This window comes from Palaemon carinicauda, chromosome 45 (assembly GCF_036898095.1).
Source record: "Palaemon carinicauda isolate YSFRI2023 chromosome 45, ASM3689809v2, whole genome shotgun sequence".
Taxonomy (NCBI): domain Eukaryota; kingdom Metazoa; phylum Arthropoda; class Malacostraca; order Decapoda; family Palaemonidae; genus Palaemon; species Palaemon carinicauda.
The window spans coordinates 26705112-26731280 of NC_090769.1; the positions used below are offsets into that span (position 1 = coordinate 26705112).

Sequence of the window (26169 nt, forward strand, 5' to 3'; positions counted from 1 at the left end):
CGGGATTGGTAGCAACTAATTTTTTTCAACTGAACCGTCTCTTGCTAGTAAACGTTATCTGCTCACACCACCCTATTGGGTCACTATGAGGTATCATAATCTTATGATTTATCCTTATTATGTTTACATGAATCAGCTGTGAGGTGGCGGCGGAAAATCTCGATGCTCGTGGGCAGATCATGTTAGAATTTTTGGGCTGGACTTGGTCGCTTCCGATTCATGACCGTAGTGTAAGCTATGCCAAGACTATTGAAATTGTATGTTTGCCAAAGTCAATAGTATCTAACTTTTCAATTTAATCTGTTAAGGTTCAGGGTTGAGATATAGCCTTTGTAACAGTGTCTCTAGTAATCTTACGAGGTATTTTAGATTTGAATATATCTTTCTTTTATATATTATATTAAATACCCCTTAGTGTTTAGTACCATCAGTTCATTATCTAAGGGCCTTTGTAGCACTTTTTTTAGCTCTCAGGTCACCATGCTTAATATCCTATTTTAAAACATTATCACTTTCTTCTTCTTACTATCCAACCTATTCCAAATTTTATTTCTGAGTGCATCTACTGGAATTTATCAGTTTCAGCTGCTGAATGGGCCCAGTTTCCTTGGTATATAGCCAAATTTCATAAATTGAAATCCAAGAATATTAAAGAGACATGGTAATGATGATCTCTAGAACATAATTATATTTATATTGAATGAGCAGTTTATACCATGCGCTTAAAAGAATAAGGGTCTTATTTACAACTTCGTTATTGTTGGCCTTTCTCTCTCTGCCGCTCATGAATGGCAGAGGCAAGGGACAGTGACATTGCCCCATCAAGCAGGACAATGCCCTAGAGACTGACCACATATACATATAATCAGCGCCCAAGCCCCCTCTCCACCCAAGCTAGGTCCAAGGAGGGCCAGGCAATGGCTGCTAATGTCTCGGCAGATAGACTTTAGGCTCCCCCAAACCCCCCATCCTTAGCTCACAAGGATGGTGAGGTTGCAGCGACCAAAGAAACTAATGAGTTTGAGCGGGACTCGAACCCCAGTCTGGTGTTCACCGGACAGGGACGTTACCACCTTTTTGTTCTTTCATTCTACCTCATTTTTCATATTTAATCCAGTCTTGGCCAGGGAGGGGTATTGAAATACACCACAAAGAATTTCCTAGCCATACATTATGTAATTTTTTCTTCTGGCTATGGAAAGTGAAAATTTTAAAGAATTTCATGTTTAACCTCCATTTGTTTTACTACCATTCAATGAAGTTCCTTCACAATACCTGTCCTTTTTGTCCAATAATTTTTTTTTTTTCTTTATGAAGTTCCTATATTTTGAATTATTTCTCCCCTCCGTCTTACGTATTTTCCTCAAAGTTGATTCAGAAAAGGCAATTGAGTTGATATGCCAATGGTCTTACTTGATTTCTTTTCACATGCTGTATTTACTAAAATGGAATTTGGGAAATTTTCTAATATCTAATCTTTTATATTTTGTATCCTAGGCATCAAGGCGGTGTTCCTTCAGTGTCAGCCTTGCAACACATCAATTATGCAACGTTCAATGCCAAGTACCTAGCTTCATTCAAACCAAACAATATCCTTCTCTTCCTTCAGGATGCTGTAAGTGCTATTCTTTATTATGCATATCAAAGTCAGTTGTATTTAAAAAAGAAAATTCCATATAGACTATATATATCTTTTGACTTGCATTCTTTTACTATTCTGTATGTTTAGGAATATGAGTTCATATGAATTATAAACCTTTCCACTTTTTTTTTCTCATAATGGCAATTGGAGCAGTGTGATTAATTGAGTAGTGAAATGGCACATTTTGGGGTATTCCCCCCCCCCTCTCTCTCTCTCTCTCATTGCATACATTTCCTTTTAATCAGTAAGACCCTGCCCTACATTGTTGATTGGTTCCAAGACACTTGACCCAAGTCAGATTTTCACCCTATGAAATAACTCAATGTTTCCCCAATATGTGTTCAGAACACGAAAAAGTACTTACAACCTGCTATCATTTTGAAGATACTAGGTACTTAAATAACCTTCCATTTGAAGTACAGTACTTAATTTTTATTGTATTACTTAGAGACTGACTTAAGGTTGGATTAAACGCCATAGAGTGGATGTTATTTTTGTATTTAATGCTTTGAGAGAGCGACGTAAAATCGGAACTTACGTACGTTTAATTGACGTAAAGTCTGGTATTACTGTATTCTGTGTGATTTCAACGAAGAAAGTTCTACCAACTGGTTTCTGTTTTGAGTATTTATTTTTAGTTATTGAATGGGTTCATATCTTTAGTATGAAATACAGAATGGTATAGTCATCCAGAAGCTCTTGGATATCCTTTTAAGATCTTACAAGTACTAGGCTGTTACGCATTGCAGTGATATGTTAAAAATATGGTTACAGGACTAAGTGAAATACTATGTTAGATTACTGCACTGCTCCCTAAATATAGTATTTTTATTTAGTTTTGACCATATGTTAACCCATTTACCCCCAGGCTCTTTGGAAATTTCCAACCCTTAACCCCCAGGGAGTTATTTTTTTCCCAGCACATTTTGTAGTATATATTTTTTAAATTGCTCTAACAGCCTTAATTTTTGTCATAGAGAGGTCAGGTTGGTCTCATTCTCTTGGAAAATGCCTGAATTTTCTAAAAAAAAATTATCAAAAATATGAAAAAAAAAAATGTTATATTATTTTTTTGCAAGGACGTATCGGTACGTCCATGGGGGTAAAGGGATGAGTTTTGTGAAACGTACCAGTACGTCCTTTGGGGGTAAAAGGGTTAATTCTTTTTTTATAAACTATTCTACAGATTTGTTCCGTAACCGAAATACAAACCACGCTATTTACAAAGGGTTATTACTTTTAGCGTAGCTGAAATGGCGAGCCATTAGAATTTAACGAGGGTGTATTACCCCCGCGCTAGTTAGCGGGGGTTAGGGGAGTGGTAGCTAGCTACCCCTCCTCCCCCTCACACACAGGTGAATACTCACTTTCACTTTTGGCTCGGACTGTGACAGACGTCTCTGTCTTGGTCCTCGCTTGGCAGCCATTGTCTGTTTTGTCTTTACTTAATCGCTTACTTTTCTTTTACTCAATATATATGTAAACATGTTTTCATGTTTGTATATATATTTGAGTATAGAAATAAGTAAGTTTCCTTTTCAGATGTGTGTGTGTAGTGTACGATATCTACGTGGAGGCCTCGGCAGTTAGGCCACCACGGCCTAATTTTATGGGTTGCGATCGAGTTTGACTTCGGTCTTTCTCTCTCTCTCTCTCTTGAGGTCGTTCACCCTTTTACTATGTTTTACTACGCCCTTGTAGCTTCCTTCCCGTGTGGGTGGGGTTGCTACGCCGTACATTTTGTCTCAATTAGTTTATGAATCTAATTGTAGTTGTTAATTTTTCAGCTTGTAGAACGATTCCTTTCGGGGTTTTCGTTTTTTCTTTAGTGTTCATTCATTTTTAAATTACATAATTACATAGTTACATAATTATAATTGTTATAATTCTGTTTTGGTTACAGCTCTCCTTCCGCGAGTGTAAGTGGTTGTGAGGGCACGTGCCTGTTGTGTAATTCTTGTTCCTTTTCCTCGGGATTCCTCTTCGGAGCCTTCCCGGGGGAATGAATGTGTACTAATATTATTTGTTTTATTTTTTTACAGTTACCGATCTAGTTCGTTTCTGTAATATAGCAACGGTGTGAGCTGTCTGGTTGAGTCCTGGGGATTCGGCTGTTGCTGCCTCCCCCCTTGTATTGTCGTCAGGGGCGTGTCTCCTTCTACTGGTAGTACTCCCGTGTCGACGGACAGCTCTCCAGTTCATTTTAGAACAGTCAGGAGGCTTGCCTCCTTGGGCGGATAACTTTCCTTCCGAGGGAAGTTTTTTCCTGTCCAGGCTTGAGCTTTTCCTCTTTTGGGGGGTTCTTCTCTTGCCTTTTTTTTCGTGCGACTATGCTCTTGGTGCTGAGCGGTCGCACCTGCAGTTTCGCTCAAGGGGCTGGGCAACTGCAGGAGCTCCTCTTCGGAGGATTGCCCCTTTTAGGTCACTGGCTGACCAGTCTCTTCCACGAAGTGTTTCTCTTTCGTTCGCGAGAGAGTACACTCATAGAGACTCCTCTTCGGAGGTTTCTTCTGTTGCTGTTGCTGTTGGCCTCCCTCGCCGTAAGGCCCTCCGTCCGCCTCGTCGTAAGGGCCTCTCATCTCCCTATAAGGGTGCTTGAGGCGCCTTTTTGAATCTCCGTTTGCAGCCTACAACTTCTTTTTCTCGATCTTCCGTCTTGGTGCAGATGGACAGCAGTCTAATCTCGTCTTCCGACGGGCAACGGTCTTCCCGACGGACAACGGTCTTCCCGACGGACAGCGGTCTTCCGACGGACATCAGTCTCCCGGCGGACAACGATCCCTTCGGGGCAAAGGGTTGCCCCCACGGGGGTTCTTCCCTTGCGTGTCAGGGTTTCCCTGCGCGCCCTTCTGTTCGTCAGCGCTCTCCTGTTCGTCAGCGCTTTCAAGATGATCTTCCCTGCGGTTCCTGTTACGTGCCCTGTGCGCCCACGTTCGCCCTCGCGATCTAGAACTTCGGTTCAGGTCGGGGTCAAGGACTCTTCTTTGCGCAGGCTTCCACGCGTAGCCTTCTGCTCGTCAGCGATCATCAGCTCGTCAGCGATCATCAGCTCGCCAGCGATCGTCAGCTCGTCAGCGATCATCAGCTCGCCAGCGATCTCCGGATCGCCCACGTGTGTTACAGCTGGCACGCCAACGTTCTCCAACACTTCTGAAGGAACATGGTTCGCCAGCTACTAGCTCAACTGCGGATGCTGATCGCCATCGCGCGACCCTCAACTGCAGATGCTGATCGCCATCGCGCGACCCTCAACTGCGGATGCTGATCGCCATCGCGCGACCCTCAACTGCGGATGCTGATCGCCATCGCGCGACCCTCAACTGCGGATGCTGATCGCCATCGCGCGACCCTCAACAGCGGATGCTGATCGCCATCGCGCGACCCTCAACTGCAGATGCTGATCGCCATCGCGCGACCCTCAACTGCGGATGCTGATCGCCATCGCGCGACCCTCAACTGCGGATGCTGATCGCCATCGCGCGACCCTCAACTGCGGATGCTGATCACCATCGCACCCTTTCACGCGATCATTTACCTGCGCATGCTGCTCGCCATCGCACAACCCTGAACGATTGCCCGCTTACGCATGCTGCTCCTCATCGCACCACCCTGAACGATCGCCCTCCTGCAGATGCTGATCACCATCGCACCCTTTCACGCGATCATTCACCTGCGCATGCTGCTCGCCATCGCACAACCCTGAACGATTGCCCGCTTACGCATGCTGCTCCTCATCGCACAACCCTGAACGATCGCCCTCTTGCGGATGCTGATCACCATCGCACCCTTTCACGCGATCATTCACCTGCGCATGCTGCTCGCCATCGCACAACCCTGAACGATTGCCCGCTTACGCATGCTGCTCCTCATCGCACCACCCTGAACGATCGCCCTCCTGCAGATGCTGATCACCATCGCACCCTTTCACGCGATCATTCACCTGCGCATGCTGCTCGCCATCGCACAACCCTGCACGATTGCCCGCTTACGCATGCTGCTCCTCATCGCACAACCCTGAACGCTCGCCCTCTTGCGGATGCTGATCACCATCGCACCCTATCACGCGATCATTCACCTACACATGCTGCTCGCCATCGCTTACCGCCAGCGATCTTCTTCACCTACGCGGCAGCACGATCCCTCGCCGTCACGCCCATTCGCCTGCGCGCCCGCGCGATCGCTCGCCTGCGCGCCCGCGCGATCGCTCGCCTGCGCGCCCGCGCGATCGCTCGCCCGCGCGACCGCTCGCCTGCGCGCCCGCGCGACCACTCGCCTGTGCGCCCGCGCGACCATTCGCCTTTGCGCGACCGTTCGCCCTCGCGCGACCATAGTTCGCGGCGAATTCCACAGCCGGTGGTAGCAGCAGGGACGCGTGCTCCTAGGCGGCACTCGGGATCACCTCCATCCAAGCACAGGTTGGTAGTGCAGGACGAAGACAGGTCAGTACAGCATTCTTCCCACCTTCTTTTCAGGCAGGAACCGTCGTGTCCTCTCCAAAGGATCGCCCGATCCCTTTCACCTTAGCGAGGATTTCGGACTCTGTGTCCTTGGAGCAGCAGACATGGTTTGATCCGCTGGCACGGGCGTTAATGAGGGTTATGAAACCAGCACTCATCGGCCAGGGTAACAAACCAGCGGCTGTCTCTCCTACGCTGAAGAGAAAGAGAGGAGTGGACTTCGTGGTGACTTCCCCCAGAGCGAAGTTGGTTCCCAAGAGGTCGGTCCCGAGGGTCCCCTCTCCTGCACGAGTACTCTCTCCTTCTCCCGCCCTGGAAGGATTTTTGGCGGGGGGGCTTTCCGTTGAAGATTTCTCCATCGGACAAGGGGTGACTGCTTACCTCTTCCTCTGGGAGCTTACCAGGTTCTTTCCCTCCTCGGTTACGGCCCGAGGTTTGGTTCAAGGAAGCTACAGGAAGATCAAGGGTACTTTCCTCCTCTCGAGCTCAGGCACCTTGGCCTTTCGTCGTTAAGTATCTACTTGCGGACAAGCTCGATGTTGTACCATCTGGACGCACTGACTGAAGGCTTCCTTCGGGTGTCTCATCTGTGGAGGTCAACGACCTCAGACACCCTTCCATCCTTGAGAAGAGTTTTTGTCTTTGCCCAAGGACAGAGACTTAAACATCTGCTGTGCGGAGTAAATCGACTTCCGGTTTCACTCCTCCAAGGCGCTTTCTTCCAGACTCTGCAGGGCTCCAGCTCCCTTTTCTTTCAACCACGTCGGCCTAAGTTATCGGCTACGACAACTGGGACAAGGTGTCCAATTGCAGTTTCCTCCTGTCAGGAACAGATGGCACGGGAGACTCCCCCGGGGGGGGCATAGTCCTAAAAGGAGTTCACGAACTCTAGGATTGCAGGTTTTTTCGCTGGGAGGATGCTTAAGGTTACTCATCCGAATGACAGCTTCCCGATGCCCATTCCCGCACAATCTCTGTGAGTAGCCAAGGATATCGCGCCTGCCGTCTCTGTCAGCGAATTCAGTGTCTCTGAACCTCTATGCCATAGCATCAGCAGAGTTGCCCGGTTGGGCAGAATGATCCATACCTTAGGCGAAGGTCTTCCTTAGGATCATCGACGGCTTCACCCCCGGCCCCCTCAGTCGATCCTTTCTTGTAAGGAAGGATCTGAGAGGGGATGTCCATAGTCGACCTCTCAGCCCTGATCAAGTTTGTCGAACAAACTTCGGCCAGCGTAGACCAGCAGAATCGATCAGACTGGTAACGAGGCGACAGGACCCCTTTAACCCTGGATCGGAAGGACGGGTACTTTCAGTTTCCATTCCATCCATCTTCCAGGGTGCTCGTCGAATTCAGCCTAGACTGCAAGTATTCCTGCTTATGATGCAGTGTGGCTATCCCGCCGTGGCATAGCAGGTTTGTTTCCCCAGAGAACTCTCCCTGCCTTCCTCTTGGCCGCTCAGGTGCAGACTTCCGCCTCCTCTGCTGTTTGGAGGGCTGGTCAACTCCGGTAGGCTCGGGTTTCGACCTTCTTCAGCGCCGGGAAAAGCTTCCGAATGCTGACCATGAGTGTAGGCTCATGGTATTTTGCTTGGAGCCTTCTCTTCCTCTGACTCAACATCTGGAGTATCTGGCCATGATATTGAGTCAACCGCCTTACCACGTTGGAAACCCCGCTTCTCGTCCGTCCAGCGAGGTTAAGCAACGTCGGTACTTGGATGGGTGACCACCTGGGGACGCCAGATTCTGTTACCACATCCTCCGAGCCTTCCTTTCGGTTGACTGTGGCAAGACTGAGGAGAGTCGCAGTACCTGTTCTCAGTCAAGCAGAGTTTTCAGCCCTACCTTGGAACGTTTCCTAGTTCTTCTTTCCTCATTGACCCGTTTATAGTCCGAACGGTCGCCTCAGGATAAGTTCCATGTGGGGCGATCCAAGTTCCGGTGGCTTCAGGCAATGTTCAACCGGACTCCCTGGCCCTATGGGACCAGCGGAACTATTAAACCTGCAATGGGTGTTGACCTATGGAGCCTCTTGATGGTAGTGGATATTCTCGTCCTTTCCCCACATTCTTGATGCGGTTCTCGGACTCGTCAAAGGAAAGGGGGGGGGGGGGCATGTTCCGGTCCAGGCCTATGGTCAAGACCTGAAGGATACCTCTCCATCATTCAGGCAGGCTTAAGGGCCTTAGTCTGGCCCCTCTTCAGATCCTACCGCTCCTGCCAAGTCGCCCCGTTGCGTGTCGACTTCATGCTAACCAGCAGGGGACGCATTTTCACACCTTCACATCTTGCAGTAGAGATACCGGGATGATTGAGATTCTCTCAATTCCACCATCGGCTCTCTCATTCCAGGCAGGGGAATGTTTCTCTCAGACTATCCGAGCAGAGCCTCATAGAGAGAGTGTACCTAAGGGTCTTTGACCTTGGGTAACCAGCAAGTGCTGGTCTGGGGGACCTGATCGCGACAGCTTGGAACCTCAAGCTTCCGCTAGTTTTCCCCCCAGTCTCAGACCCCGAGACTCTGGCAAGATGCATTCCGGTGATGGTGGGACAACTTCGACGCCTGCGTCTTCCCTCCTTTTTGTCTGCGGACAATGGGTCTCAACAAAACCAGGTTGTCTGTCAACCTTTCAATGGGAGAGCTCCACTGGGACTATGCGCAGAACGGTTTCTGGACCCTCTGCTTCCCCTGACGGAACTCCCGGGAGAGCTTCTCCCACGGCGCAGACTACTCAAGCAACCACACTGCGACATCTCTCCCGAACCGGGGCGTCGCTTCGGCTTCATGCCTGGAGACACTACGCTTCCTCCTCTAGAAGAGACAACCCGCTACAGTCGCGGTACGGAGGTCGCGTCATCTGCGATAGTCATCCACAGGGGTCTCCCAGGCAAAGTGAAGAGTCTAAGGTGGTTGGTGCCGTGGGAGATATACCTCTTCCCGTGAGGCCTCTTCTCCAGCAATAATGGTCTTATTGCCTTTCGGCGGGAGGAAACTCCTTTCCGCTCTTGGCAATGAAGCCTGTCGCTCAGCCTTTCCCTGACCTTCAGGCTTAAAGGAATAACTTTTTCCTGCCCGCTGGATCTATCCTCGCTCATGCGAAGCTACGATCGTCCCTGCCCTAGTCGGAGGAAGACCTCCAACTTGGAGCATGGCTCGGACTTTTAGTCCTTTAAGAGATCTTCTCAAGACCCTTTTACGACAGGCCTCGGATTGTATTCCGCCTTGGGTCTTCTGCTCACTCTGGCCACGGCCAGTGTGTAAGCAATCTTCTTGGTCTCTTACTACTCCCCCCCTTTCTAAGGAAGAGGGGAAGGCAACATTCAGGCTCGCTCCTGAGTTGTTGGCTAGACTCAGAATCTGAGGGTCCCGACCCTTCGGTCCGATTCATTCAAGATTTTGAGTCTCCATTCTGTGTCTGATGTCCCAAGACCTTCTCTTTCTTGCCAGTACAGGAATCGAGAGGTTAGCGCTGGGAACAGCTGCAGTTTGGCCTCAGTTGCAGCCGATTTGGGAACACAAGGAGGACATGGGGGGAGAGTCACCAGTATACCTCTTCAGCCCGGACTCAAGGACATTCATCTCGACCTGTCTTCAGACCCTCCCCCGTCACGTCGCCCTACAGCACGATGTTGGATACATCGCAACGTCCCTTGCCTTCGAGTAATACTACTCTGTGACGCAGGTGCTACAAGCTGGAGTCTGGAAGCGTCTGATGACCTTCGCAGCCCGCTTCCTGCAGGGCGTGACCCACAGGAGTCTCGATACGTTTTCTATCGCTCTGTGGTGGCTACACAACAGCTGGTCTAACCTCAGGCTCCTTTTTGGACAGGTAGCAGAAGGTTGAGGGCATTGTTATCAGGTTTTAGTCTGCATGAACGAAAGAAGTATGTCTGGCCCTTACTTCTTTCTTCATCATCCCCTCTACGGGGAAGCAGCATCCTGGTCTCTGCATAGCTGACCTCGAACCTCTGCAGGTAAACCATGCTTCCTTGTGTTCCGAGTATTGAGTCAATACTGTCGCGTCCCCCATACCCTGACGAGGTGGTATTGGGAACGTCCTAACCCAGAGTTCCTTCTGGAACTCCAGGTCAACTGCCTAGGACGGGTCACACTTCTTCCTTCACACACAAGCTTACGTAGGCCACATGGTTCCTTGCGGTGCAAGGAACTTGTGAGGTGCAGGGACTCCTTTTCTCGAGTGCGACTCACTCGGATTCTGAGTCCCCGGGTAAAGCCAAAGCCAGTATGGCTGGGGACTTTCCACCCTTCCTAAGGGATAAGTCACCCTTTGTAAATAGCGTGGTTTGTATTTCGGTTACGGAACAAATGACAAATTCGAAGATAATTTGTATTTTTCCTAACCATACAAACCTTAGCTATTTACACATATTTGCCCGCCAGCCCTGTCCCCCAAGACAAGTCCTACCTCTAAGTGAAAGTGAGTATTCACCTGTGTGTGAGGGGGAGGAGGGGTAGCTAGCTACCACTCCCCTACCCCCCCGCTAACTAGCGCGGGGGTAATACACCCTCGTTAAATTCTAATGGCTCGCCATTTCAGCTACGCTAAAAGTAATAACCCTTTGTAAATAGCTAAGGTTTGTATGGTTAGGAAAAATACAAATTATCTTCGAATTTGTCATATTTGCTTACTGATCATGCACGGCTATGTTTAACCCTTGAGAGTATTTGCGATGCAGTACACGTAAACCAACTTATAATTCTAGTCTCGTATACCGATTTTCTCGTGCTCAAAGTCACTTTTCAATTGAAGACTGTACAGTACTGTATTTGATTTTCAGCTGAGTGTTGAAGACTTGACGGGACACACGTCAGAACTTCACCACATCAAGGAATGGATGGAGAGTGGACATTCACTTTTCTTACCTAGTGTTGAAGATGCAGCACACTTGATTCATGATCTGCCAGCTCATGGTTATAATGTAAGTTATCACCCTACAGATTTATTTCATAGATATGAACGGCATTAATGACCTTCAATGTCGGGATGCCAGTGAACTTCAAATCATTCATTCATTCATTCATAGATATGAAAATAAAAATGTTTTTACTGGTATATTCATTAGGAAGTTCACCCCATTACAGTATAAAAATATGTTATATATATTTTTTAAATTTGCCAGTCAAATGGATAATAAGATTTATATACTTAATCTTAAGTAAAGTATGCAGGAATATAATCCTTAGCTAATACATTGCTGATAGTTAAGGTTGTAAAAACTCAACAGATCTTATATACAGTGTGTGTTGGGAAGGGCACGGAATTAGACATGGCTAGAGTAAGACTATTAAAATCTTTGGAATTTTTTGAATAACATAAGTGTACATTAAAGTAAAATGTAGAAATGCAACAATCACAAACCCTTCACTAGTTGAATTAATTGAATTTGTTCTGATTAAAGGTCAACATCTTGGATTTGTTATGACAACATTCATGAGGAATTGTCAAGGTAACGGCAATCATAGAAAATATGCAAGTGATATTACAAAAGTACACAATATTGTACTATGTTGATCTTTCTATATCTTTTTATATACCATGCTCTGTAATACTGTATACCTCTCAGCTTACCTCCCTAAGGTAAAATTAAGTTGCATCTATTCCTGACCAGATTATTCAAGTTAATGTAGGAAACTATCTCGTAATACAGTACTTCATTTAAACATATGAGATTAAAGTTTTCCTTATGCATATACAAACCATTTGTCCTTCAAAACAGTGATATGTTTATAGCAGCGCTGGAGTAGCTATTGAATTGTTAACAAGGTAGTTGGTTAATGACAGGTTGTTTAAAGGTTTGAAAGGCCGCTCATGAATGGCAGAGGCAAGGGACAGAGACTTTACCCTATCGACCAGGACAATGCCCTAGAGACTGACCATATATACATATGATCAGTGCCCCAGCCCCCCTCTCCACCGAAGCTACGACCAAGGAGGGATAGGCAATGGTTGCTGATTATTATTATTATTATTATTATTATTTGCTAAGCTACAACCCTAGCTGGAAAAGCAAAATGCTATAAGCCCAGGGGCCCCAACAGGGAAAATAGCCCAGTAAGGAAAGGAAAGAAGGAAAAATAAAATATTTTAAGAAGAGTAACATTAAAATAAATATTTCCTATATAAACTATGAAAACTTTAACGAAACAAGAGGAAGAGAAATTAAATAGAATAGTGTGCCTGATTGTACCCTCAAGCAAGAGAACTCTAACCCAAGACAGTGGAAGACCATGGTACAGAGGCTATGGCACTACCCAAGACTAGAGAACAATGGTTTGATTTTGGAGTGTCCTTCTCCTAGAAGAGCTGCTTACCATAGCTAAAGAGTCTCTTCTACCCTTACTAAGAGGAAAGTAGCCACAGAACAAATACAGTGCAGATACTCAGCAGATAGACCTGTAGGCTCTCCTAAGCCCCCTCTCCACCCAAGCTAGGACCAAGGAGGGCCAGGCAATGGCTGCTGATGTCTCAGCAGATAAACATATAGACTCTCCCAAATCCCCCATCCATAGCTCCCAAGGAAGGTGAGGTTACAGCAACCAAAGAAACTAACGAGTTTGAGCGGGACTCAAACCCTAATCTGGCTTTCACCAGGCTGGGATGTTACCACATCGGCCAACACTCCATCCTATCTCAGAATAAACAATTTTGCCTATGGGTCTTTTCTTCTCTTGACTGTTTCTTGGATGAGTATTTTTTTTGTGAGCACTCTTGCTTGTAAGCAGAAGCATACCAAAATGGAAGCATGTGGTAAAGTGAATTTTATTCCTCTTATTATCATTACTATTACTACTACTAGCCAAGCTACAACCCGAAAAGCAGAATGCTACAAGCCCAAAGGCTTTGTTAGGGAAAGTAACCCAGTGGGGAAAGGAAATGAGGGAATAGCAAATAAATTATATACAGGATAAGTAATGTATAAAAATTTAAATTATTTTATGATCAGTAAGATTAAAATAGATCAGTCATATGTAAACTATAAAAAGAGACATGTCAAGCCGTTCGACAGAAAATATTTTATAAAATGTTTGAACTTACAAAGTTCCACCGATTCAACCGCAAGATTAGGAAGGTTATATGGTCACAGATGCAATCAAACTTCTAGAGTATTGTGCCTAGTGATGGAAAAGTTATGATCGTTAGAATTCAGTGTTTAAGTAATACATGCAGAAGGCATGACTATTAGAAATCAATGCATTCCTAGTAATATGTACATGATAGTACAGTCTTGGAAGATTTGAATGCAATGGATGTTCTGAATTATAAAAAATCTTATCTTACGCAACGTGCATGAAGAATTAACTGGACGATAGTGCCAGAGATTAATATCCAGATCAGTAATAAAGTATTTGTTAAATTGCAAGTTTCTGTCCAACAAATTAAGCTGAGAATCATCAGCTGAAGACCAGACAGATAGGATAATAATATTCGAAACAAGGTACTGTATAATGAAAGAATTAAAACATTTCCTAAGGAGAGACTGATCACCTAAAATCTTAAAAAGACTTTCTCTATAAGCCATTTATTTGTGAAATTAAAGAAGAAACAGGCCAAATGTGCTTCTCAAAAGTAAATTTGCATTTAATGATCACATCCAGAATTTTAAACGAATTGTATATAGTTAAAGAGATATTGTCGATGCAAAGATCTGGATGTTGAGGAGGCACTGTCCTTGACTTACTCACAATCATACTTTGAATTTTGTTAGCGTTCAACTTCATGCCCCATAATTTGTACCATTCACTAATTTTAGCTAAATCTCTATCAAGGTATTCAGCAACCATAGATCTACATTCAGGAGATGTAACTGATTCAAAGAGACTAGCATCATTTGCATATGCAACAAGCTTGTTGTCTAGGCCAAACCACATCATGTATATGTACCATGAAAAAGAATGGAACGGGAACACTTCCCTGAGGGACACCAGACATTTGTTCCTATAGTCACTGTGGTGCCCATCTGTTACTTAAAAATTTGAAGCTAAGAAAAGATCTAGTTACTCCCATCTGTTTATGATTGAGAAGTAGGGCTTCATGGTTAAGACAGTCAAAGGCACCACTAAAATCCCAATCATACCCTTTTCATGACCACAAAAAAGCCAAACTGTAAACTAGGGAAAAGATTGTTACCTTCAGCATACCTATTTAGGCAATTTGCCAAAAGAAGTTAAAGGACTTTAGATGGTATTGCAGTTATGGAAATTGGGCAGTAACCAGCAGGGCCAGAGCTTCTGCAAACACATTTACTTATGAGTAACATTATACCAATTTTCCAAGTGCCAAAAGAACCTTGCTAACTAGCGAAAAATAACACACAACTTAGGAGCTAAGAAATTAGCAGTCTTAATAAAAACAAAGGAAAAGTGTCCGTTTGATCTAAACTTTTTCTCTCCACAGGACCGAAAAGCTAAGCTACTATTGTTTATTTAGTTTCATGAAAACAGGAATGAGGAAGATTGAATTTTTCCTTACTAAAACACATCTGCCAAAAGGGTTGCATTTTCCTTTGGACAGTGAGTGACAGAACCATCCTCCCACTAAAGGATGAAGGGTATGTATATGCATAGGAATAAATAAAATTTTTTAAGGGAAATTTGTATTTTATCTTGCTATACAAAGCCGAGTCCTTTAAACTAAATTTCGTTCCTCAACAACAACTCGGTTTTAGGCTTAAGGACAAAAGTGAGTATTCAGTGACAGGCGGTTGGGTGGGGCATCCCCCTCGCTCCACCTTTCATTGACCAGCGACCTCGTTAACAAATGTTGGTCTTTGCAGCGGTACTGAAGATGTATCCATATTTTAAAGGACTTGAGTTTGTATAGCTAGATAATTACAAATTACTTTTAAAGTGAGTTATAACAGTACATTTTCTTATGATTTAAAGGTGCTTAAACTGGACCATGATGCAGGATTGAGTATGAAACAAGAAGATAAGAATTTGGTTGTGGTTGAACTTCCCTCAACAGAAACGAATCCTAGCAGGCGTCGTGCTTTGCAGAAAGCAGGTACAGTATGTTTGATATATATCTTGTAAAGCAGTAGAGATTTTCCTTTGTTACAGTACGCTTCATGTCACCCATGGTCTTGTTGGATTTTTTATTTTCCTTGACATTAGGGCCTAAGTATACTAAGTCAACATCATCCATTTTACCAACTAAATATATAGGATTTTGGTCTTTAAAGCACAGTGGATTACTAGAAACATAACACTTTCCACATATTGAGTATAATTTGATGCAAGTGAATGGTTTAGAGAATATAAATATACAAATGAAGTTGAAGATGTGATAAGAGTTTTCTGTTTTGACTAATTGTGTTTTGTTTGTATGCAGACTTGTGTGAATTGTTTTTCAATATTAATCTTACCCGATAATCATGTAGCTGTCAACTCCGTTGCCCGACAGAATTCTACGGAAGGGATACGCCAGCGATCGCTATACAAGAGGGGGGTGTACTCACAAGCGCCACCTGTGGCCAGGTACTGCAGTACTTCTTGTTGACACCACCTCAATTTTTCCTCTGTCGTGCCTCCGGCTAGACCTACATGGATACGCTGTTGATTCTGGAGTTTTTGCTCACGATTTGGTGATGTATTTGCTCTAGATTTTAGCTTTCGCTATTCAGGAAGTTTTATTATTAGCTTAGCTAGCTTTTGGAATTAATTTGATTAATTATGGTGACGAAGAGAGTATGAACTCTCTTTCACTTTTAAATGGCCGACCCTTCCCTTAGACGGAAGTGTTGGTGTCTAAGAGAGTATAGACTCTCTTTCTTAATTTTGCTTAACCAAAGTTATAGATTTATTTTATATCTCTCCGCCTTTTTTAGGCCTCTTCGATTAACTTCCTTTTTTATAAACTTATTAAAATTAGTTTTTATATTTGTTTATATTCGACCTTTCCTAATAGTAGGCGGTCTTTTCTTGTACCGAAGTTAATTAACATTGAGCCCGTCATTTCGGTTTTACCTGTTAACATATTATGCTATTTTAATGTTTTTGAAAGAATTTCTTTGATAGTCTCGTACTGTTTTCAAAGTTGAACTAACGTTTTGTTTTGTCTCTGCAGTTGTTGACGTTCAGAACGTTCAACTTGCGCTCTATCGTTACGATAGAGAGAGAATTTTCACGGTGTCACGTTGCAGTAAGAGTAAACCGTTTCTAGCGTTTTGTTCATTCTTTCTTAGCTTAATGGTTTTAATTCTAATAAAGGAACTTTTTATTTGGGAAATCTTTCAGTTTTTTTCCTTTAACAATATGATGTTTTAACGATATATATGATTGGGCTCTTCTCTCAGGTTCTAAGTCAAGAGAGAGAGAGAGAGAGAGAGATAGAGACGGAGGGAGAGAGAGGAGGATAAACGTTTCGTTCAAGCGAGTAACGTTGTTATCGTTTTTGCTCTTCTCCCTAGTCTCTTTAGGGGAAGAAGGTAAACGTTTCTAGAGTTTTATTCTTGTTCTCAAGCTTTATGCGGTGAGAGATTTTAAACGTAGTTTATTTGATCTAGTGTTTAGTCTCTTTCCAGCCACTGAATTATTTATCTTTCATTAGATTTTTCTGTTACATTGTAATTCTGTTTTCGCAATTATTAACTTTTAAGGAAGGATAGAATTGCGTGTTTCAGGTACAAACCACTTAAAGTTTCGAGTTCAGTGAAATAAGTGCAAACAGAAAATCAAAAGTGATAAGTGATAAGCGCAAAGTGTTACAGTGTTGCGTTCGAGGGTTCGTCTGTTCGTGCCAGTTGTTCGCCTAGTCTGGGACCTCTTACAAGCTCCCAAGCCCAGGGGAGAAGTAATGTCGAAGGACTTATGGGTTCAGCAGGCCTTGATCGACGAACAGACGTTTTCCCTCCGTGGTTTCGGGTGTATCTACACACGTTGCCGACGTGATCACCCCACCCACACAAAGACGAGAGAGCCCTTTCTTTCCTCGTCTGCGGTAGAGGTTTCTCGCAGAAACCATGGACCAATCTTGCAGCTTTTAAGTGCAAGTCGGTCCCTTCCGCACAAGTCCAACTCCTAGGTGTAGCCATTAGCCCTGGGTCAGTTCGGACTTGCTGCAGTACGACAACTGCACACCTCCCAGAGAGGCAAGGTGGTATCGCAACAGGCAGTAGCTCCGTCTGTTGCCGCACCAGCTGTTTTAGACCCTCAGTCTCAACGGACAGTAGCTCCGTTTGTTGTTGTCTTTCTTAAACTCTAGTGGTCTTTGCCGCAGTCAATGCAGTCTCAGCTTGCGGTGTTGATGCAGGAGTTTCAGGCAGAGGAGGTTAATACACCTCCTCCTGCGAACGCTCCTCCTCCTCTGCGCAGTACAATCTGCCAGACGTATGAGGTTGAGGTTCCTCAAGCTACCTCCATGCGTGAGCTGCCGCGTTGGGAGTTGCCAGTTACCAGCGTTGTGCAGCAACCTCCACCTTCCTTGAGGCAGGAATCTCTTACCACGCTACAACCTCCTCAACAATGGGGACAGGAGTCTTATGCCTTACAACCTCCTCTTCCTTTGAGGCAAGAGTTTCTTGCAGTAAGACCATCCTCGAGGCAGCAACCTCTTGAGGTACGACAACCTCTACCATCCTTGAGGCAGCCACCTCAGCTCTCGCAGCTACAACCTCAACTCTCGAGGCAAGCTCCTCAAGAACCTCAACTCGTGAGACAGGAGTCGCGTTCTGCGCAGCCGCCACCTCAACTCTCGCAGCTCACACCTCAAGAACCTCAACTCGTGAGTCAAGAGCCTCTCTCTGCGCAGCCACCTCAACCCTTGAGGCAAGCGCAACTCTTGAGGCAGGAACCTCATGCTATGAGTCAGCCACCTCAACGCATGCATCTGCCACTTTCTCCTCAGCTTGAGCCTCTTCCCATTCAACTTTGAAATAACAAATGACAATAATAACACCTCATTACTTTCATAACTTGCATTTGTAAAACATATACATGTATGCCTACACAAACATTATGATAATGGAGGTTATTCGTATTACTTAAAAAAAAAAAAAAAAAAAAAAAAAAAAAAAAAAAATATATATGTATTCCTTGCAATATATTTTTAACAAAATCGCAAAAATATGGCAAAAATATCTTCAAAACAAAAATGAATCATGAGTTATGAATATAATGTAAATATTATGTTGATATTAATACCCCATGCAAGCATGCATGAAGTAATGCAGTGTTGCCAACAGGGCGAGTTTCCCTTTCCTGAGGTGAAGTAGATTATAGTACGTATATTTAGTGCAGCTTAATTCTACGATTATCATGCCGGCTATCAAATTCATCAACAAAACAGTCTAAATCAATTCCCTCGGCACGTGCACTTTCAATGGACAGTAATGCGATATTACTCAATCTAGCACTGGTCATGGAATTTCTGAGAAATGTTACACGCCATGCAACATGCTCTGCTTACCTTACAGCATGCTCTACATACAGCATGCTCTACATACAGCATGCTCTGCATACAGCATGCTCTGCATACAGCATGCTCTGCATACCTTACCGCATGCTTCTCAGTCACACATCTTTGGTTGTTGCCAACTCACTAGACTGTCGAGCAGTTTCATAACGTTGCCTTCTAGTCTGCTGCTTTTGCACCAGTGAAACCCTCACTGAGAGAACTTAGCTTTTCTCGGATATGGTCCCTGTAGATGAGAAAGTGCTTTTCTCCCTCCTTCTGATATTCCCTTGAGGACTCTGTCATTTGGAGAGGAGCCTTTAGCTGCGTAGCCTCCTATGGACTTTTATTTAAGCATAACATACTTCCAGGGAAGGTAATGGTTCCACTTCAGTCGCTAACCCCGTCTGTTACCACACCTGCTCCCATAGACCTTGAGCTGTGTTGCAAGACATGCAGTCCAAGCTTAGTCCTTGTTAGAGGATTTTTTGTTTACGGAGTCAGTGTGTCACTGGGAAGACGTTCAACAACCAGCAGAAGTGACTTGTTGTGACGCAGTGCGGCAACCTCAGCAACCCGATAAGGAGTTGTCTGTACGACCCAGACAGTCTAGACAGCTTCGGGTTGTCACTGTACTTCCTCGCTTCCCCATGGTTGACAGTTCACAGACTGTGCAGCAGTACCATGATCTTGTGTCCGGCTCCGTCAGACGACTGGCTTTTAAGAGCTCCCACAAGTCGTCGCTGTCTGGAGATTCTCAGATGGACTATGGATCTGACCAAGGAACTGGGCCTCCTGGTCAATTTTGAGGAGTCCCAGCTCGTCCCATCCCAGACCAATGTCTACCTGGGTATGGATCTTCAGAGTCAAACTTTTCGGGCTTTTCCGTCGGCCCCAAGGATCTTCCAAGCCCTAGAATGCATCCAGAGCATGCTGAGAAGGAACCGATGCTCAGTCAGGTAGTGGATGAGTCTAACAGGGACACTCATCGCTGGCCCTGTTCATCGTGTTAGGGAGACTCCACCTCCGCCCCCTTCAGTATCATCTAGCTGCTCACTGGATAAAGGACATGACGCTAGAGACGGTCTCAGTTCCTTTTTCCGAAGAGAGGTGGTCTACTCTCGCGTGGTGTAAGAACAGCTTTCTTCTCAAGGAAGTCTACCTTTGGCTGTTCAGAAACCCGACCGCCGTCTCCTCTCGGACGCATCAGACACGGGCTGGGGTGCGACTTTGGACGGACAGGAATGCTCGGGAACATGGAATCAGGAGCAAAGGACACTTCACATCAATTGCAAGGAGTTGTTGGCGGTTCTTCTGGCCTTGATAAACTTCAAGTCCCTCCAGCTTAACAAGGTGGTGGAGGTGGACTCTGACAACACCACAGCCCTGGCTTACATCTCCAAGCAGGGAGGGACTCTTTCGTGGAAGTTGTTCTAGATCGCAAGGGACCTCCTCATCTGGTCAAAAGATCGAAAGCTCATGCTGGTAACGAGGTTCATTCAGGGCGGTATGAATGTCATGGCAGATCGCCTCAGCCGGAAGGGTCAGGTCATCCCCACAGAGTGGACCCTTCACAAGAATGTTTGCAGCAGACTTTGGGCCCTGTGGGGTCAGCCAACCATAGATCTGTTCGCTACCTCGATAACCTAGAGACTCCTGTTGTATTGTTCTCCGATTCCAGACCCAGCAGCAGTTCACGTGGATGCTTTTCTGCTGGATTGGTCCCATCTCGACCTGTATGCATTCCCGCCGTTCAAGATTGTCTACAGGGTACTTCAGAAGTTCTCCTCTCGCAAAGGGACACGGCTGACGTTGGTTGGCTCCGCTCTGGCCCGCGAGAGAATGGTTCATAGAGGTACTGCAATGGCTGGTCGACATTCCCAGGACTCTTCCTCTAGGAGTGAACCTTCTACGTCAACCTCACGTAAAGAAGGTACACCCAAACCTCCACGCTCTTCGTCTGACTGCCTTCAGACTTTCGAAAGACTCTCAAGAGCTAGGGGCTTTTCGAAGGAGGCAGCCAGAGCGATTGCCAGAGCAAGGAGAACATCCACTCTCAGAGTCTATCAGTCTCAAGGGGAAGTCTTCCGAAGCTGGTACAAGACCAATGCAGTTTCCTCAACCAGTACCACTGTAACCCAGATTGCTGACTTCCTGTTACATCTAAGGAAAGTAAGATCCCTTTCAGCTCCTACGATCAAGGGTTACAGAAGTATGTTGGCAGCGGTTTTCCGCCACAGAGGCTTGGATCTTTCCACCAACAAAGATCTACAGGACCTCCCTAGGTCTTTTGAGACCTCAAAGGAACGTCGGTTGTCCACTCCAGGCTGGAATCTAGACGTGGTCCTAAGGTTCCTTATGTCATCAAGATTTGAACCTCTCCAATCAGCCTCTTTTTAGGACCTCACATTAAAAACTCTTTTCCTCGTGTGCTTGACAACAGCTAAAAGAGTAAGTGAGATCCACGCCTTCAGCAGGATCATAGTTTTCACATCTGAAACGGCTACATGTTCCTTGCAGCTCGGTTTTTGCTAAACGAGCTTCCTTCACGTCCTTGGCCTAAGTCGTTCGAGATCCCAAGCCTGTCCAACTTGGTGGGGAATGAACTGGAGAGAGTACTTTGCCCAGTTAGAGCTCTTAGGTACTATCTAAAAAGGTCTTAACCTTTACGAGGACAATCAGAAGCCTTATGGTGTGCTATCAAGAAGCCTTCTTTTCCAAGGTCTAAGAACTCAGTTTCTTACTATTCAGGCTTCTGATTAGGGAAGCACATTCTCATCTGAAGGAAGAAGACCTTGCTTTGCTGAAGGTAAGGACACATGAAGTGAGAGCTGTGGCTACTTCAGTGGCCTTCAAACAGAACCGTTCTCTGCAGAGTGTTATGGATGCAACCTATTGGAGAAGCAAGTCAGTGTTCGCATCATTCTATCTCAAAGATGTCCAGTCTCTTTACGAGTACTGCTACACCCTGGGACCATTCGTAGCAACGAATGCAGTAGTAGGCGGGGGCTCAGCCACTACATTCCCATAATCCCATAACCTTTTAACCTTTCTCTTGAATACTTTTTATGGGTTGTACGGTCAGCTAAGAAGCCTTCCACATCCTTGTTGATTTGGCGGGTGGTCAATTCTTTCTTGAGAAGCGCCGAGGTTAAAGGTTGTGATGAGGTCCTTTAGTATGGGTTGCAGCCCTTGATACTTCAGCACCTTTGAGTTGTTCAGCCTCCTAAGAGGAACGCTGCGCTCAGTAAGGAAGACGAACTTATTTAAGGCAGAGTAATGGCTCAAGTCGACTTCCTTACCAGGTACTTATAATTTCATTGTTATTTTGAATAACTGATAATATGAAATACGGGATACTTAGCTTCTTGATATACATGTACACTGGTTTTCACCCACCTCCCTGGGTGTGAATCAGCTACATGATTATCGGGTAAGATTAATATTGAAAAATGTTATTTTCATTAGTAAAATAAATTTTTGAATATACTTACCCGATAATCATGATTTAATTGACCCACCCTTCCTCCCCATAGAACCAGTGGACCGAGGAAAAATTGAGGTGGTGTCAACAAGAAGTACTGCAGTACCTGGCCACAGGTGGCGCTTGTGAGTACACCCCCCTCTTGTATAGCGATCGCTGGCGTATCCCTTCCGTAGAATTCTGTCGGGCAACGGAGTTGACAGCTACATGATTAACGGGTAAGTATATTCAAAAATTTATTTTACTAATGAAAATAACATTTTTATAAAAAGAATATGAGAGCATGAGAATTTTGATATGAACATCGTGTAAATGCTTGAATGCCACATGGTTTTAGTATTTCCTAACATTTTCTATCATCGGATTGCAACTATGGATGACAACTGATTAAGTCATGGGGTTTAATGGTAGTTTCACTATGTTCTTGACTTGAGTTATAGCCTCTTGAATTCTGTATCACTTGCTTAGTGGTTCTGTTATTAGATTCATTATAGAAAATTTGCATAGAATTTTATTGAAGTCAAGCTGATGATTTTGTGTACCAGAAGTGTAAGTAAACTTTTTTTCACTAGAATTTTGAAAAATTATTTTCATTATAGTGTAATTGTAACCCTAAGTACTATAATTTACTCTTTAATCTGTCCCAAGGGTTTAGAAAAATTTATAAACTTTCTCAACAAAGAAGGTTTTTTTTCTTACAAACCCTTTAATCATAAGTACTGTACTCTACTCTACTCCCAGACTGCTCAAAATGTGAATGAATGAATGAATGATTTGGGGTTTTCTGGCATCCCGACATCAAAAGTCATTGACACTGATCTCAAAATGTGAGAGATGTGATTGATGGGGTACCCGTGCATCCAGGTAGCCCATGTGCCATGAAACTGTTATCCTTCTTATCTGTTGGATATGAGAATGTTGAATCTTGGGGTATTGTAAGACCAGGAATGTAGTCATATATTTGATTAGTATCTTTCAACTGAAAACCAGTTTTGTTTTATAAAGATAATTTCTTTGAGCAATCTTTTGTATTTTAATTCCTTAATCCCTTTTAATTATAGATGGTAATTGAAATAGACTGGGCAGTCGAGAGATAAATGCAAGATTCTCCTACAGCTTTTGTATAACTTTTTCATGATGTGTCACTAGAAAATAATTAGTTTTCAATATTAAACTTACCCGATAATCATGTAGCTGTCAACTCCGTTGCCCGACAGAATTCTATGGAGGGATACGCCAGCTATCACAATACTAGAAGGGGGTGTATTTACCAGCGCCACCTGTGGCCAGGTACTCAAGTACTTCTTGTTGACACCTCCTCAATTATTCCTCTGTCGTGCTTCCGGCAAGACGTTCTGGGATACGCTTATGTTCTTGGAGTATTTTCACGACTTTGGTGAAGTATTTCTCTTTGATTTCGGCTGTCGCTTTACTGGAAACTTCTATATTAGCTTAGTTAGCTTTTGGAATTAATTTGATTAATTATGGTGACTTAGAGAGTATGAACTCTCGTTCACCTTTCAATGGCCGACCCTTCCCTTAGACGGAAGTGTTGGTGTCTAAGAGAGTATAGACTCTCTTTCTTAATTTATTTTATATCTCTCCGCCTCTTATAGGCCTCTTCGATTAACTTCCTTTTATTATAAACTTATTAAAATTAATTTTTATATTTGTTTATATTCGACCTTCCTAATAGTAGGCGGTCTTTTCTTGGTACCGAAGTTAATTAACATTGAGCCCGTCATTTCGGTTTTACCTGTTAACATATTATGCTATTTCCGCCACAGAGTTTGAAAGAATTTCTTTGATAGTCTCGTACTGTTTTCAAAGTTGAACTAACGTTTTGTTTTGTCTCTGCAGTTATTGACGTTCAGAACGTTCAACTTGCATTCTATCGTTACGATAGAGAAAGAATGTTCACGGTTTCACGTTGCAGTAAGAGTAACCGTGTCTAGCGTTTTGTTCATTCTTTCTTAACTTAATGGTTTTGATCCTAATAAAGGAACTTTTCAGTTTTTTCCTTTAACATTAATATGTTTTAACGATATATATGATTGGGCTCTTCTCTCAGGTTCTAAGTCAAGAGAGAGAGAGAGAGAGAGATAGAGACGGAGGGAGAAAGAGGATAAACGTTTCATTCAAGCCTGCCAGGCGTACGAGTAACGTCGTTATCGTTTTTGCTCTTCTCCCTAGTCTCTTTAGGGGAAGAAACTAAACGTTTCTAGAGTGATCTAGTGTTTAGTCTCTTTCCAGCCACTGAATTATCTTTCATTAGATTTTTCTGTTACATTGTAATTCTGTTTTCGCAATTACTAACTTTTGAGAAAGGATAGAATTGCGTGTTTCAGGTACAAACCACTTAAAGTTTCGAGTTCAGTGAAATAAGTGCAAACAGAAATCAAAGTGATAAGTGATTAGCGCAAAGTATGTCAGTGTTGTGCGTGAGGGTACTTTTGTGCGCGCCAGTCGTCCTCCCAGTCCGGGACCTCTTGCAAGCTCCCAAGCCCAGGGGAGAAGCAATGTCGAAGGGCAGAAGGGTTCAGCAGGCCTTGATCGGCGCACAGAAGTATCCTCGGTGGTTGTGGGCGTGTCTTACCGAGACCGTCACTCCCACCCGCAGACGATTGAGCCCTTATTTTTGCTCGTCTGCAGAAGAAATTTAGGGGAGAAAACGCTGGTCTCAGGTCTCAAGACCTTTTAAACGTAAAGTCCAGACCTATGCCAGACGTACGAAGTTAGAGTTCACAGTCATTGGGTTAGCTCTGACTCTCCTCAGTCATCAGTTGAATGCACTCCGCCTAAGAGGAGTTAGGTTCTGCCACAACAGAGCTCGACTGTTAAGGCTTTACCTCAGCCTACTGTAGTTTCTGCCGACCCCAAGTGGACTCTACTACAGTCCATGCAAGCACTGCTTTCGGACTTGATGCGTGAGTGTCGGGCTGAGAGTGTTGCGCATCCGCCTCCGCCTACACTCCCTCCGCCTATGCTCGCTCCGCCTGATCGCAGTACCACCTGCCAGGCGTACGATGTTGTGGACTCTACTACAATCCATGCAAGCACAGCTTTCGGACTTGATGCGTGAGTGTCGGGCTGAGAGTGTTGCTCCTCCGCCTCCGCCTACACTCGCTCCGCCTGATCGCAGTACCACCTGCCAGGCGTACGATGTTGTGGACTCTACTACAGTCCATGCAAGCACAGCTTTCGGACTTGATGCGTGAGTGTCGGGCTGAGAGTGTTGCTCCTCCGCCTCCGCCTACACTCCCTCCGCCTACACTCGCTCCGCCTGATCGCAGTACCACCTGCCAGGCGTACGATGTTGTGGACTCTACTACAGTCCATGCAAGCACAGCTTTCGGACTTGATGCGTGAGTGTCGGGCTGAGAGTGTTGCTCCTCCGCCTCCGCCTACACTCCCTCCGACTACGCTCGCTCCGCCTGATCGCAATATCACCTGCCAGGCGTACGATGTTGAGCCACGTGCTGAGTTTGCTGTTCCCAGTGGTGTTCAGCCTCCGCCTTCCTTAAGGCAACCTTTACAATGGGATCAGGAGGATTTTACCTCTCTTCCTCCGCCTCCACTTGCTGTTCCACCAGTGATGCAACACTCGGTTGAGGTACAACAACCTCTCCCGTCCATGAGTCAGTCTCCTCAGCTCTCGCTGCAGCGAGCTCAACCCTCCACAAGGCAAGCACCACAACACCTTAGCCTTGCGCCTCAGGAGCCTCAGCTTGCGAGACATTTACCTTGTTCTGCGCAGCCTCTTCCTCATCGCGCTCCGCTCACACCACAGGAACTGGAACTTGCTACTCCGCTTCCGCCAACCGCTCAGCAAGCGCAACCCTTGGGTTCAACCACTCATGCTAGGAGTCAGCCTCCTCCACCCATGCGCCTTCCTTCTGCTTGTCTTTTATTCAGCCTTTGCAGACTGAGCCTCAGGTGTTCCCTCAACAGAGTCTTGAAGAGGAAACCACAACTATTGTTGTTCCAGCTCGTTATGACTCTGCTGTTCAGCATACCTTTCCTCCATTTTCAAACCATGGCAAAAATATGAATCATGAGTTATGAATGTAAGGTAAACATTATGTTGATTTTTAATCCCCATGCAAGCATGCATAAAGCACTCTAGCACTGGTCATGGAATTTCTGAGAAATGTTAAACGCCATGCACACGCT

General features: G+C 44.9%; 1 protein-coding gene across 1 annotated transcript in view; it reads left to right on the forward strand.

Annotated features, from left to right (window-relative positions):
• LOC137634771 (V-type proton ATPase subunit S1-like) overlaps positions 1–26169 on the forward strand; it is a 47912-nt gene that overhangs the window by 745 nt on the left and 20998 nt on the right. Inside the window, exons 2-4 of the mRNA XM_068367301.1 lie at positions 1498–1615; positions 10900–11040; positions 15005–15125. Of these exons, the coding sequence (XP_068223402.1) occupies positions 1498–1615; positions 10900–11040; positions 15005–15125 (380 nt within the window). The remainder of the gene's footprint in view (positions 1–1497; positions 1616–10899; positions 11041–15004; positions 15126–26169) is intronic.